The sequence below is a fragment of the Rhincodon typus genome, chromosome 17, assembly GCF_021869965.1.
Source record: "Rhincodon typus isolate 14 chromosome 17, sRhiTyp1.1, whole genome shotgun sequence".
Taxonomy (NCBI): domain Eukaryota; kingdom Metazoa; phylum Chordata; class Chondrichthyes; order Orectolobiformes; family Rhincodontidae; genus Rhincodon; species Rhincodon typus.
Genome location: NC_063348.1, coordinates 7,087,710 through 7,103,615, shown reverse-complemented (window position 1 = coordinate 7,103,615; position 15,906 = coordinate 7,087,710). Strand labels below are relative to the sequence as shown.

General features: G+C 41.6%; 1 protein-coding gene across 1 annotated transcript in view; it reads right to left on the bottom strand.

The window, feature by feature from the left end:
• Window positions 1-15,906, bottom strand: part of LOC109919804 (EF-hand calcium-binding domain-containing protein 4A-like) — a 100,480-nt gene that overhangs the window by 29,757 nt on the left and 54,817 nt on the right. Inside the window, exons 3-4 of the mRNA XM_048607096.1 lie at window positions 7,534-7,645; window positions 3,538-3,709 (exon numbers count right to left, since the gene is read on the bottom strand). Of these exons, the coding sequence (XP_048463053.1) occupies window positions 3,538-3,709; window positions 7,534-7,645 (284 nt within the window). The remainder of the gene's footprint in view (window positions 1-3,537; window positions 3,710-7,533; window positions 7,646-15,906) is intronic.

The window sequence follows — 15,906 nt, the reverse complement described above, 5'->3', positions numbered from 1 at the left end:
CTGCAGTTCCTACTATCCCTGACGATCTCCCCCTGTCTGCCATGTCCAGGGCAAATCCCAGGAACGATGCAGCACAGCTCTGGCCTGACAGTGCTTGTCCAGATGGACAACAGGCTTCTTAGGATAATGCACGGTCGAGAAATGCCAGTGAATTTCAGGGAGATCCACCAAGTTCAGAGTTGTTATGGGAACAGTGTGAGGGATGTGAGGCCTGCAACGGGACACGGTAAGTAGTTATTGAGGCAGGTATGCTAAGATACAGCCAGAAATCTCAATAGGCCCTGCTGCAGAGATCCCTCCATAAAACTCAACACAACTCAGATGTACCCAAATAAAAAAAAATCAAAATTCAGCCCACTAATTTCAAAATCAGTGCAATACACTCAGAATTAACAAAATGCTTCCTCAAATCAACGAGTCATCTTCTTTTATTTAAACTAACGCCTAACTGACTACCAAATAAAAACCAAAAGAACTACAAATGCTGTAAAATCAGAAACAGAAATTGCTGGAAAAGCTCAGCAGGGCTGGCAGCATCTGTGAGAGAAGTCAGAATTAACGTTTCGGGGCAAGTTCTGAGGAAGAGTCACTTGACCCGAAATGTTAATTCTGCTTGCACTCCCAGATGCTGCCAGACCTGCTGGGCTTTTCCAGCAACTTCTGTTTTTGTTCCTTACTACTCAGCTTCATTTTTCTCAATCTAAATCATACTGTGTTCTTGGGGCTTTTAGTTTAAAAAAAACAAAGATCACTGTATCCTGTACTAGCCCTTACTGCCTATGTGGTGTTCTACCTGCTTTTATCACATTTTATAGGCTATTGACCTGCCCTCCCCAGGAGGGGTTTGGGGAAGGGGAAAAAAAAATGCATTTATTAAGTCACGTATTGTTTTATTGGCCTTGTGGCAGTCTCCTACAATTGGAAAATGGCCATGGTTGAATCAGGTTGCAACATCTGCAACTTACTCCAGGCTAAATCAAGAAGAAAACAAAAAGGTACATGGTACACAATATATCTTGCTGATTTTTAACTTTATTTACAAGTCCCAGACCTGGTTTATCATGAGCACATTAGAAAGCCATGAGTAAATTTCCTCAACTGGGTTAGATTTTGGATTGCATTCTCTCTCTGTCCCAATCTGTACAAACAGCTCCATGGTCTTTCTGATAGCTTTAACCTTTCCAACATAACTCTTACTTGTTGATTCAGAGATAGTGGGAACTGCTAATGCGGGAGAATCTGAGATAACAAGGTGTAGAGCTGGATGAACACAGCAGGCCAAGCAGCATCAGAGGAGCAGGAAGGCTGACGTTTCGGGCCTAGACCCTTCATCAGAAATGGGGGAGGGGAAGGGGATTCTGAAATAAATAGGGAGAGAGGGGGAGGCGGATAGAAGATGGATAAAGGAGAAGATAGGTGGAGAGGAGACAGACAGGTCAAAGAGGCGGGGATGGAGCCAGTAAAGGTGAGTTAAGGTGGGGAGTTAGGGAGGGGATAGATCAGTCCAGGGAGGACAGACAGGTCAAGGAGGTGGGATGAGACTAGTAGGTAGCAGATGGTGGTGGGGCTTGAGGTGGGAGGAGTGGATAGGTGGGAGGAAGAACAGGTTAGGGAGGTGGGGACAAGCTGGGCTGGTTTTGGAATGCAGTCGGGGGAGGGGAGCTTTTGAAGCTTGTGAAGTCCACATTGATACCATTGGGCTGCAGGGTTCCCAAGCGAACTATGAGGTGCTGTTCCTGCAACCTTCGGGTGGCACTATCCCCGTCTCCATGACCTGTCCGTCTCCTCTCCACCTATCTGCTTCTTTACCCATCTTCCATCCGCCTCCCCCTCTCTCTCTATTTATTTCAGAATCCCCTTCCCCTCCCCCATTTCTGAAGAAGGGTCCAGACCCGAAACGTCAGCTTTCCTGCTCGGCCTGCTGTGTTCATCCAGCTTTACACCTTTTTATCTCTTACTTGTTGAGGTCTTTTCCTTCAGTCCCCCTTTCCTCACCTTAAGGCACCAAATACTTGCTGCAGTACGATTTTGATTGCTATCTCTTTGTACAAGAAGTCAGAGTTAAGGAATGTCAGCTGATTATAATTACTCATTGGCAGACAAACAAAGCTAATCTGATCTTCACATGACAGCCACACACAAGACACCTTCCACCAAGGATCACTAGACAGCAATAGGGAATAGGTTGCCTGTTTGAATCGCTCTACACCCAGCCTGGTATTGGAGATAAAAATGTTGCACTTTCAATATTTCCCCAAAAGCAGCCATGCTGTCTGAAGAAAAAAAGGTGGGGGAAAGAAAAAGCAATTTTGTTTACTTAACTCAATCAAAACTTAATAAAAGACTTGATTGACCTTGCCCAATCCACATTGCCGCATTCACATGTCCTACTCTGCTTTTAATAGGGTTGACAGGCCTTCTGAGCTCACTCCATACTATGCCTAGTCAAGGGGTGGATCAAAACCTTAAAAAGAGAAACGATCGTGAAACTTTGCCCTCGAGATATAAGTGGAGCAGTGCTTTTATATTTTTTTTAAAAAGTGGCGATTTTCTTGGTTTATTTTAAACTGAAAACCATGTGAACATTGCTCCACTACATACTTGCTCCTGTATGGCCTAACATATCCATAGCACTTGAAATACAAGTAGTAAGCTAACCACTCTTTTTAAAATCACATGAGAAACAGGAGCTGTTCCTCAAGGCCTCTCCACTATTCAACACAATCATAGCTGATCCTCTATCTCAATGCAAAAATCCTGCTCTCTCCCATTATCCCTTGTTACCTTTAGCCTCTAGAAACCTATTTCTTTCTTCAATATATTCAGCGATTTAACATTGCAGTCTTCGGTGGCAGCTAATCCCATTGATTCACCACCTTCTGATTGAACAGATTACTTCTCATCACCATTCTAAGTGGGCCACCATTTATCCAGACACCACAATCCCTTTCTGTGAACGCCTTGGCCAGGTGATGCAGGATTCCTACATCCTGTGTGTCCAGCCCTGTTAGAATTTAATACAATTCCATGAGATGTCTCTCATTCCTCTCAGCTCTAGTGAATACAGGCCCAAATCAACCCAATCTCTCATGATGCAACAAATCTGCCATCCTGGGTGAACCTCCTTGGCTTTTTTTCCTGTCGCACACATATCTTCTGTTACAGGAGGTGGCCAAAACTGCACATTATACACCAGGTGTCGACTCACTAAGGCCCTGTACACCTACAGCGAGTCATCCTTGCTCCTGAACTCAACCCCTCAATAAGTAAAGCTCCCCGTTGCTCTTCACGAATACCATGCAAGTGCAAAAAAGATCCATTTCTTAACTCAATGAGAAATTCACTCACTGGAATCTTACTTGCCTGAAGGCACAATTTTCTTCCCAGTATTTTCTTTGGGCTATATAGTAATTAGCTTCAATTGCTTTTGAAGCATTTTGCTTCCTGTCTAACATTTGCAAATCTTGAAGAGTCTAACTCTACATGTTACTGGATGAAGGCTGTAAACGGCACATAACCAGAATTGGAAATACTTACTCCTCAAAGACCTGTGAGGCACCAAGTTGTTGCATCATGAAACAAAACCGCTTCTCTTCCTCATCGTCTATGATATCCAGGTCGTCAGACCAGCCAGATTCAAATGTTTCCTCGAGCTTGGAGCCTTCTCGACTTTCCGTTGTTGGCAATACCTCATCACCTATGAATTGTCCTGTGCATTTGAGAGAAAGCATCTGACAAGCTACTCCTTCAACCGAATAAAAACAAACCAAAAACAAACTTGCATTTATAGAATCCCAGCCCCTTGAAGTCAAAATATTGGGAATCTAACAGTGCTGGAGCTGAAACAACTGAAACTGGTGCACTGAAGAGATAAAAAAAAAATGATGAAACAAGATTGTTTTTGAAGGTGGGAGGCCAGCCTGTACTGCTCCTCGGTAATCAAGGTAAAACAGTGCAATGGAGCTTAAGAATGGAGGAGGAGAACAGAAGTACACCATGTGGCCCAAAAGATCTTGTTTCACCATTCAGCCTGATCATATGCCTCATCCTCATGATTCCCAGAAAGGTCTAAAAAAACTTGCTGTACCAGCTTTAAAATATACCCAACAAAAAAACAATCAGAACCCACAGCAGAGGGGAGCTGGACAATGCTTCGACTGAAGAAGTTATTATTGATTGGGGCATGATCATTTAGGATTGCGATACGTTCGCCTGTCTTTTAGGTTCCCCAGTTGGAAGAATCACCTTCTGTATCTTCCCTGCTAGGTTTATGCAGAATTATGACAGTTTCAATGGGTTGAACCTATGGCCAGGTGAATGAGGCTGGGGGTGGGGTCAGTCGTTAGTTCTCCCAGAAGCACCAGAACACAGTCATGGACATTGAGAATGCAAACAAACCCCGGGAGAAAAAGAAACAGATTCCAGACTGAGGTAAGACCTGAATCTTTTGGAAGACTGGGGAGGCCAGGGAGGTGTGCAAGAGAGGTGGCTGGAGGTCACCCCAGATGTTTACAGGGCAACACCCCAACCACACACACCAAAAAAGGACGCTGTCCTTGTTGTGTAATCATCTTCTTGAGAAGAGCCTGCATTTATCTAAAAACGAGCTAAAATTGGGTCTGCAATTTCCTTCAGGGCTTGCAAACTCTGGCGCCAAGCTCAAATGGAAGCGAGAAGCCCACACTGCGAGGAAACAGTCAGACGTTACGATCTCCCGCCAGGGTGATCAGTTGATGGCCAGACAGCAGGCTCACCATCCCATTGAGGGTTAGTTCTCAAAAAGCTGGGAGGTCAATCCAAGGTCATCCCATGTGAAGGCAGCAGCAGACTACAATGGCAGGTGAATAAAAGACAGGACAGTTCAAAGTGGAGGTGCCATCTCTCCAACTTTCATAAATTTTAAATAAAATTGTTTCACAGCCAGGTTCAGCGCTGTGGGACATTGTCCCTCCACAGTACAGCATGTCAATGGAACTGCACTGAGGGCCATTAAGGGACGGTGCCTCTAGGTTTCCCGTGAACATTGCCTCACACCCTCCCCTCCCACCAGGGCTGCTGCTGGGAGCCCATTTAGGCCGCAAAATTGGCTCCTGCCAACTGAGCAAGAACCTGGAGGTAAAATGAAAATTCCAACGAGCCTACTTTAATTGTAATTTATTAAAGGGTCCCAAACACTCAAATCCATTCCCTGCTACTTCTCCACTCTGTCTTCACGTGAGTGGGTCTGGAGGTGTGGAGGAGGAACAGAATGGCGCCGGGAATCCAAGTTGCAGGCTGGCTGCATGTGTTTCAGCGCCTGGACCACTCTGATCACGGCCTCACAGCGCCAGGGACCCGGGTTCAATTCCACCCTCGGGTGACAGTCTGTGTAAACTCCACACATTTTCCCCGTGTCTGTGTGGGTTTCCTCCCACAGTCCAAAGACGTGCAGGTTGGGTGGACTGGTCATGGTAAATGCAGGGTTACAGGTATAGGGTGGGGGGCTGGATCTGGGTGGGATGCTCTTTTGGTGTTGCGGGGGGGAGGGGTTGATGGGCCAAATGGCCCTTACCTGCACTGTACGGATTCTAATAAAAATCAAGGCTTGGAATTTTTATTGAGCTTTCAGAAGAGCATGATTGTAGGCCAGTTATTTAGTAATTCAGTGGAGATAATATCAGGACTTTTCTCCCTCAAGATCCAAAATACCAGTATATGCCTTTTCACTTCAATACAATGTTACAAGACAGCTGTGTTATAACATGTTGAAAAAACATACAAACATACAGGACTCTACAGGGTAGATGCGCAGAGGTTGTTTCCTCTTATGGGAGAGCCTAGGACCCGACAGCATCATCTCAGAATAAAAGGTCACCCATTCAAGACAGAGATGAGGAGGAATTCCTTCTCTCAGAGGATTGAGAATCTGTGGAATTCTTTACCACGGAGGGCCATGAAGGTTGGACCATTACATATGAGTTTGACAGATTTTTAATCAGTAAGGGAATCCACGGGTAATTGGGAAAAGGCAGGAAAGGTGGAGTTGAGGATTATCAGATCAGCCATGATCTCATTGAGTGGTAAAGCAGACTTGGCCTACTTTAATTTCTATGATTTATATTCTTATCCTGCTCAGCCGGAATTTTCTGGAGCCAATTTCACCAGTAAGGCCCACCTCAGTGATCTCTGCAAAAGTCCCAACTGAACTGTCGTCTCCTTATTTTCAAACAGAAGACTAATCTCTCATAAGCATTCTGCTCAGTTGCTATCACATTAAATTCTGATCAAGCCTGGTCAGGAGAAGTGAAGCCTGTTAGGAGATACTCTAGGCTTGGTCCTGTGATGTTATACATCTACCAGAAGTACTAAGCACAGATAAAGAAGTTGTGAGAATTATCACAATCACACATTGATTAATTAATACTCAAGTGCCTTTTCTCAGTATGAGGGAATATTCACGTGTTAAATAATGTTTGATCTGTATAGGTTTATTTCACTTGTTACAGCTCTTACTTCTTAAAAGCTAAAATCTTGTTCTTTGGTTATCTCCAGCAGTTGCTGGGAAGTTTATCTCTCAAAAAAAAATTAATTGGTCCCTGGGGGATTGTAACAACTTGTTTTATGTTTCATTTCCGCTTTACAACAAGCGATGAAACAGTCATAGCCAACAATGACCTACTCCATATTCTGCAGAGGGCTAATGTAAATGGAACACATACGCTAATTGCGCAACTAATTAGAATTGAATCCATTCTAAGTGGTATTGGGAACATAAAAGGCAAATTAGGATGAATTCATTGCTTCCAGTGTTGCCAATGGTTTCCAGTAACAATGATGTTGTCCTTACACAACGTGCCCTATTTGAAATATGCCTGCTATTTCTACACAGAACCTTTAATTATAAGCGTGTGGGAGTTGAAACGATAGTTCCAATTATAAGATGAATTGATTTGTAGCTTAGCAATTCTACCCATATTGCCTTTGTTAGCACTTAGAAAGAGTAGTCTGTTTTTTGTGTAGAGGAGACGAGGGTACAGATGATTTTATTCATCTCATTCTATCTTTTTAAATTCAATAAACTTCATTACATTATGGTACTATGAGGCTTGGTTTAATATAGCTACTCCTTTGTTTGCCCCAATATTACATAGTCTTTATTAAAAGATTTAAAATTAAATTATTTTAAATTCATCCTGCATTCAATATGCATTCATTTCAGTTATTAAGAAAATATTGAACTCGTAAGTTCTTTGGAGGAGGATTTTCAATATTTTAGAGCAAAATTCAAATACAAAAGAAGCCCATTGTCACTGCATTCTGTGTTAAAGGAATCCAAAATGAATCAAATTCTCCGGTCCCCACCATGGTTTTCTTTGCTTCAAATATGTCCCTGGATTTTCGCATCAACAAACCAGTCTTGTGGATATATACACTTCGCATTGCAAAGAATGCAACGTAAAGAAGTTTCTCAGACTCGATCTTGATGAAAAAGACACTGCTTGGTTCAATAACAACACCGTTTTCACAGTTTACAAGAGGGTTTGTGGTACATACCAAATCCCATGCTGAATTCCAAGGGTGTTAAATAGCCATTGTTATCCTGGTCCAGACTGTCGAAGACAGCTTCCAATTGCTCTGGGGTCAGAGGTAATTCATTCTGCAGTCTCTGTAACAAAGCAAAGCACAATTCTACAGAAGGTAGTCAAATATAATACAGTTTTCCAGCACTTCACAAGATCAACCTATTATGCCTCGCTGAGGCAGCTCTCCAGAAATTGAGCCCCACTATTCCCAGGGTCGACATAAAAGTTATAGATTTCAAAAAGTACATAGAATTTCATAATTTACCAGGCTAACAAAGGGCAGATCAGGTGTCTTACAAATATATAGGTTCTATTTACAGATGAACTATTATTGACATATAACTCTAACCAGCTTAAACTCTATGCCAGTTATGAGCATTCCCTCTATACACACAAAAACATGTGGGTGCCGTCCCGGTTCATAAGGTTTGCTGAGATGATCCTTTTGCTGATCAGAATGTTATTTTTCTTTCATCCTTCTCCATGTACCTTCACTTGTTTGCAGGAGGAACACAATGACTGGCTCACACTTATAAAAGGTTTCTAACACAGTAAATGAAAGTCACAGCTTACAGTAACTGATAAAGGGGAAATAAACTGGCAATCTGCTGGCTTGAGATGTTCTTTATTGCAGAGCAAAAATGCTGACTGAATATTCTGATATTTTAGAAAGTATCTGGAAAGGAATAAGTACTTTACCTTCCAAGCAATGTATTGTTGTAAAGGTAGTATATCGATTTGCCCAACACTCCTTCCCTTGATTAGCTGTTACATCAGAAAGTTTTGAAGTTTCTCAGCTTCCTGTCCAATGACTTGCACTGAATTTAACCTTAACCATCGTTGATGACTTTAACAACGATGCAATATCCTTCCCCTTCCTCCCCAACCTCTGAACAGTCTTTGAGATGGTCCAGCACATTGGTCTCCTCATGCTTCTCCGATATCCAGTTCAGTAAGGTGGCTCTCGTTCTGTTTCATTCATGCAGCCAAATATAGCCAGTGCATCTCTATCAACAACCACTCATCTTACACCCGAAGTATAACTTCGATTTTTGGGGTTCATTACCATAGTTACCCAATATAACTAGTTGACAGTTCGTAAGGAATTTTTCAAGTGGTGTGATCAGCAGCAGCAGGTTAGATACAATATACAGTTAATTAGACAAAGGAACTATACAACCCATGACAACAGATAATGATTCAGCGACACCAGGGGATGAGCAGGCAATTGGCACATGTCAATCACGTTAAAGTCGTGAAGACAGCATCTTGTTTTCCATCCAAAATGTTCGGGAAATCTGTCCTGAGTCTTCCCTAAAACTCTTCTAGTCTGTCCTCCCTCTGAAGGCAGCTGTTCCCTGTTGAGACTGCTCTCTGACTCTGAACGCTGATTGCCAATCCCAAAAAGTGCTAGCAGATCGCAGATTGACCATCACTTGTCCCAATCCTCTGAGGAAATGAGCATGGGATAACAATTCATGACTTCAAAATAACAAATCCCCACTTTCCCGCCTTTTGGAGGATTAGTTTTCATTCTTTGGGGAAATAGCAGTTTTATTTTTCCAACCACTGCAATAATGAGATTACACGGTGCCAGAGTTCGCTGATATCAACTTATGGAACCTATGGGGCCTTGGTGATATTTACTGTTACTTTCCTTTTGCTCATTTATTAGAAACTGTTTGTGTTTCTGAAAAGCAAGTAATAGCAGTTGAAACAGATCTCACAGCACGCATGAAAAACGAGGAGGGGAAAAGAGAATGGTTTTTAAAAGGACTTCAGTTTCTAACAATCTTTCGAGTCCACCAGGGATCTGCCTGCTACTTCCTTAACAAAATTACGATTTTATTTTTGTATCTTTCATTGGCAGAATACATCTCCACCATCTCTTCCAATACTCTCCTGAAGTTTATTTTTGAACGAACCACAATTTCTGCAAGCTAAATAAAATTTTGACAAAACAAACCTAGTGTCTTTAGTATTCATCACCATATCCCCAGTGCGCTACCTCTTTGGCAGAGACCCCTCTCCTTCCCAGACTGATTATTGGGCCAAAATAGACTGTCTGCCATCTCAACATAATAGTTCAATCCTCAGCTGAGCTTCTGACTCCATAACCTTGCCATTACACAAATGCTTACTTCCACCACCATCATTTCACCTGGTATTGTCCTGAAATCTTCATTTATACCTTTAATGACTCCAGACTCAACTATTCCAAATTTTTCCAGGCTGACCTCCTGCTTTCCACCTTTGTAACAGTCAATAGACCGCAACCATCCCACATCAACCCTACAGTACAACCTGTATCAAAAACAACTTGAAGTTGAATTATGCAAGAGAACAGAATGTTCAAAATACAGTGTGTCCTTGTGCCCCGAGTGCAGCTACCTTTCCCTGGCCTTGCACATTCCCCACTTAGAGTCATAAAATTGTACAGCATGGAAACAGACCCTTCAGTCCAACTTGTCCACGCCAACCAGAAATCCTAAATTAATCTAACCGCATTTTCCAGCATTTGGCTCATATCGCTCTAAACTCTTCTTATTCATATATACATTCAGATGCCTTTCAAATGTTGCAATTGTATCAGCCTCCACCACTTCCTTTGGCAGCTCATTCCACACACACACACACACAGACACACAGACACACACACAACCCTCCGTGTGGAAAAGTTGCCCCTCAGCTCCCTTATAAATATCCCCTCTCACTTTAAACCTATGCCTTCTAGTTTTGGACACCCCACCCCAGGGGAAAAAGATCTTGGCTCTTCACCCTATCCATGCCCCTCATGATTTTATAAACCTCTATGAAAAGGTCACCACCTCAGCCTCCGATGCTCCAGGGAAAATAGCCCCAGCCTATTCAGCCTCTCTCTAAAGCTCAAACCCTCTAATTCTGGAAACATCCTTGTAAATCTTTTCTGAACCCTTTCAAGTTTCATAACATCCTTCATATTGCAGGGAGACCAGAACTGATTGCAGTATTCCAAAAAGTGGCCTAACCAATATCCTATACAACCACAACATGACATCCCAACTCCTACACTCCATGCACTGATCAACATATGAAAGCATACCAAACGCCTTCTTCACTATCCTATCTACTTGCGACTCCACTTTCAAGGAACTATGAACCTGCACTCCAAGGTCTCTTTGTTCAGCAACACTCCCCAGGACCTTACCATTAAGTGTATAAGTCCTGCCCTGATTTGCCTTTCCAAAATGCAGCACCTCACATTTATCTAATCTGCCACTCCTCAGCCCATTGGCCCGTCTGATCAAGATCCCATGGTATTCTGAGGTAACCTTCTTCGTTGTCCACTACATCTCCAATTTTGGTGTCATATGCAAAGCCTACTAGACATACCTCCTATCATCACATCTAAATCATTCATATAAATGATGAAAAGCAGTGGAGCCAGCACCGATCCTTGTGGCACACTGCTGGTCACAGGCCTCCAGTCTGAAAAGCAACCCTCTACCACCACCCTTTGTCTTCTACCCTCAAGCCAGTTCTACATCCAGATGACTATTTCTCCCTGTATTCCATGTGATATAATCTTGCTAACCAACCAGTCTACCATGAGGAACCTTGTCAAACACCTCACTGAGGTCCATATAAACCATGTTCACCACTCTGCATAGAACCATACAGCATGGAAACAAACCCTTCAGTCCAATTAGTCCACACCAACCATGTTCCCAAACTAATCTAGTCCCACTTGCCCCTGTTTGGTCCATATCTCTCCAAACCTTTCCTATTCATGTACACATCAAAATGTCTTTTAAATGTTTTAATGTACCTGCATCCACTACTGCGTCTGGTAGTTTATTCCACATACACAGCACTCTTTAAAAAAATAGTTGCCCCTCATGTCCTTTTTAAATCTTTGTCCTCTCACCTTAAAAATATGCACCCTAGTTTTGGACTCCCCCAATCCTAGGGAAAGAGACCCTGCTTTTCCACTTTATCAATGCTTCTCATGATTTTCTAAACCTCTAAAAGGTCACCCCTTAACCTCCTACGAGTCCCAGCCTATCTTTATAGCTCAGAACTTCCATTCCCAGCAATATTCTGGTAAATCTTGCCTGAACCCTCTCTAATTTAATAATATCCTTCCTATAGCTGGGTCACTAGGACTGTACACAGTATGCCACACAGAAGAAAATTAGAGAAACGACAAAGAATGTCATTTGAAATAGAAATGCTTCACTGGACTAAAGTACCAGAGCCAGAATGTTGAAATCAAGACGCTGTGGACAAACATATTTTAAAGAAAAGTCCGAATTTCTGACAGGAATTTTGTAGAGCAATTAAACTCTAAGCGACCCTTAGAGTCTAACTCCTGTACAAAATTACAGTCAGAAATTCGGACTTTTCTTTAAAACGTGGTTGCCTGCAGCCTCTTGATGTCACCATTCTGGCTTTACTTAACAATTGGCCTTAAAAATCACAGTTTCCACACAAGAACAAATGTCGTCTGCACATGACAACACAACAGGCCTGTTTCATTGAATAGCACATTATTTGACGTTAAGTGTGGCTATTCAAAATATTAGAATATTAATTTTCACTGTTATAATTCCTTTACAGACACACATACATATGATTTTGGACCAACAGCCCAGACATATCTGACTGTAGATACACCTGAACCTCAAGATGGATATTACCCATCTGACAGCTCAGTCTGCTATATCTCTGCTGCCAAATGCACAAGGTGTATTAACACAAAAAGAAGAGTTTTAAATTGCTCTGAATAGTCTAAAGGGTCTGGATAGTTGGCACATTCATTGCCAATAAACAAAAGGATTTTATTTTTCTCAAACATAATAGCAAGTAATAAGGGACTATATTGTTAAAGCTTTTTACTACACATCCTATTTCACCATAGGAGTTCATTGGTTCTATATAGCTTACAGCGGGTCAATGGCATGGAGAAAACAACAATAATTAACACAGTCATAGATTGTTGTAGGGGACATGGGGTTTTTTCAGGGGGGTGTAAGGGGTGAGCCTTACATTTTTAAAATAGCTGTGGCAAAAACCCACTGAATTCAGGCAGACATTTTTGGAAAAAAGACCTCTTTGGCATCCAGCAGAGCCTATGTCTGCCTCCAGCCCCTTTTCCAAGTGGGCTGGTCCAATGACAGTCACCCCCATCCCATGCATTCTCTGATGATGTGAGCATGTGAAGTCGGGAATTTCCTAACTCCCACATCAGCGATGAGCCATAATCTAAGTTCAGTGTACTCCTGGACAGCTACCAAGTTATACAGCGGGCTGAATTTATTTGGGATACAACCGAAAGCTTACAGGAATTGAAAAAAAAATTCTTTGCTCACTTGACAGACAGATCTGCAAGCACAAAAGAGAAAGCTTCTTCCATTTGCTGCACAGCACAAGAGCAAATATGAAATGGCCCTAAAAAGAACACATTGGGTAATCAAGGGAACTCTAGATTAATGGGCATCTCCAGGCGAGTATCCTGCTGCTTAGGAACATAAACTGCAAGAGTAAAGACCATAACAAACCTAAATTACAACATGCAAGACAGATTTTATTACATAGAGAGGAAAACATCAATAATTGGCAGAGTTATAGTGCAACAGTGCTAGGTAGTAAGGTTTAATTACTGCCTTAAGCAATTAGCAATATTTCTCTTTTCTATGCACGAATATATGCCAAACACACTATCTTTTCAATTAGTAGCTTTACATTTTCCAATATCCTTTTCTCCCCTTCTGTGCTGGGATATATGATCACACATTAAGCCACCCTTGGCCATTCTGTCCTTGGGGTCTTGAGAAAAGGTGCAAAGATTATATGCCTATGAGGTTTGAAGGAAGGATTGGAAACACAGGTCCCCAGGGTCACTGAAGTGGAGCACAGTTCTCTTCAGCCATTTTTCTCACAATTACTGTATTGTGTAGAAGACAGTGGCTAACAATTGACAAGCTTGGCTCATGTTTTGTCTTTCCTTGGAAGATGGTCACTGAAGCACTACATCAAACTGACCAAGAGAGGCTCCTTCCCACCCACACATCTGCAGATCAATTCTAGCACCTTCCTTGTCTGTGTGGATCAGTGTAATACTAAATACATCACTAAGCCTTCAAAATTTTCTATTTATCACTTGGAGAATTAATTAGAACTGGATATATATATTACATAGCTAGTGTATAAAGTCGCTAATATCAACTTACAGCATTATATGATTGATTGTATGATCTCAAGATTTACTTTTTTTATTGCCAGCAGAAAACAGGCTGAACATATCTGGAACATCAAGAATAGCATTATATAGTGCAGGAGGTGGCTATTTGGGCCTTTATGTTTGCTCCTGCTCTTTCAAGACGCACAGTGTAATTTTCAACAGAGTGCTGGGAGTTGGGTAAGTTAAGCGAATCTTAAGTTCTTTGTCAAAAGTCCGATTAAAACTTGTTTTTGTTTTACATTTCACATTTAAATGTAATTATGCTTAATTCTAAATTTCACACAGGCTTAAAAGAGAGAGACCTTTCTACTTGAGAGCAACTAAAGTTAATTAAGGAAACCTGTGACTTTGAGTAATAGAATCCTGTGAAGATACCCTTCTTTGCTTTGTTTTTCCTAACTTCAGTAGCCTGCAGAATTGGCGCTTCATCTATGATGGGAGAAGCTGCTAACAGTTTGCTAAGTATCCAGTCAGTGATTAAGGTCTATTCTATTTCGGAGAGTCAAAATAATATAGAAACTGGTCGCAATGTTAATCAAAACAGGTAAATAACTAATTGAATACAATAATTAGGCAGTCAATGAAAACACACAGAGGATGACAAAACAGGTGATGTGTTGTGGCTGCAACATGTGGAAGCTCCTTGATGAGAGCATGATCCAGACAAACATACCTATAGTACACAATGTAGCTCAAGCTGCTTTGACTCACATTTATAAGCTGGAGTTTGCAACATCCCAAGGAAGGCAGGGGAGATGGGGTGGGGTGTTGTTACCTCAATATTTTGTAACCAGAGCCACCCACATTGGTTCAGACAGGGTCTGCATCAAGGGGTCACCCATTTTAGGCAGATGAGGAAGCATTTTGTTTTCCCCACTGAAGGTGATGAGTCTTTGAACCTTCCTTCTCGGAAAAGGCAATGAAAACATGGACTTTGAAAACTTTTTAGAAAAAGGAAGATCTAGATAAATTCCTGATAAGCAACAGGGTGAACGGTATTGGAGTAGGCAAAAGTGTGGAACAATCATATCACCTTGGATCTTACTGAGTGTGAGCTTAATTTGCATGTTTGTAAGCATCTTTGCCTATTTCATACTTCTCTCAGTCCTTTCCCCATAGCCTGGAAATTCTCGCCTTTTTTAAATGTATATGTACAAATTTCAGTCTTAGAAGTTATGATTGAAACTGCTTCCAACAGCTATTCAGGTAGCTGATTCCAGATGATAGCACACTACATGAAAAATATACTCATCTTCACCAGCTCTTAGACTAGCTTAGTGATCCTTCTACTATTGAACACAGTGATGAAAAGCCTAAGTAATCAAAATATTGTGTTAAATTTCACTTGAGGCACAAACGTTCTAGTTTGAAAAAAAAGTTTCATATCATGATGAAATTTCCAATAATATTTCAAATAACGATGATAGGCTGGGTACATGGTCTGCTATATGTCATGTGTCCAATCGCATCCACAGAGAATCCAGGGCTTAGCATTCCCCAGAGATAGTAGGAACTGCAGATTCTGAAGAAGGGTCTAGGCCCGAAACGTCAGCTTTCCTGCTCCTCTGATGCTGCTTGGCCTGCTGTGTTCATCCAGCTCTACACCTTGTTATCTTAGCATTCCCCAGTTGTGTTGTCTATTGTATTCACAAACCAGACCAGCATTCAATTTACATACATATTCTCCGTTTGATTCACTAGTTACTTTTTGCCTAAAACAACCATTAGGTCCTCCTAAAGAAGAAACCATTCCATGTAATCAAAGACTTTTACTTTGAGTTAAAGTAATTTCAACATCATTTTTATATAGCACCTTTAACATGATAAAAATCACTGGTAAATTCCTCACAAGAATGTTATCAAGTAAAATTTAGACACCAATTCACATAAGGCAATATTAAGGAAGATGGTCAAAAACTGCTCAAACAAGTAGATTTTAAAACAGCACCATGGTAGAATAAACAGAGAAAAAGTCAAGCGGGATAAAAAGGAAATTCCAGATCTTAGGGCCAAGGCAACTAAGTGCTCAGCCACCAATGATGGAACAATCAAAATTGGAGGTACTCTAATTGGAGAGCAGTTTGTTGAAAGTTTTAGAGATAGTAGGAACTGCAGATGCTG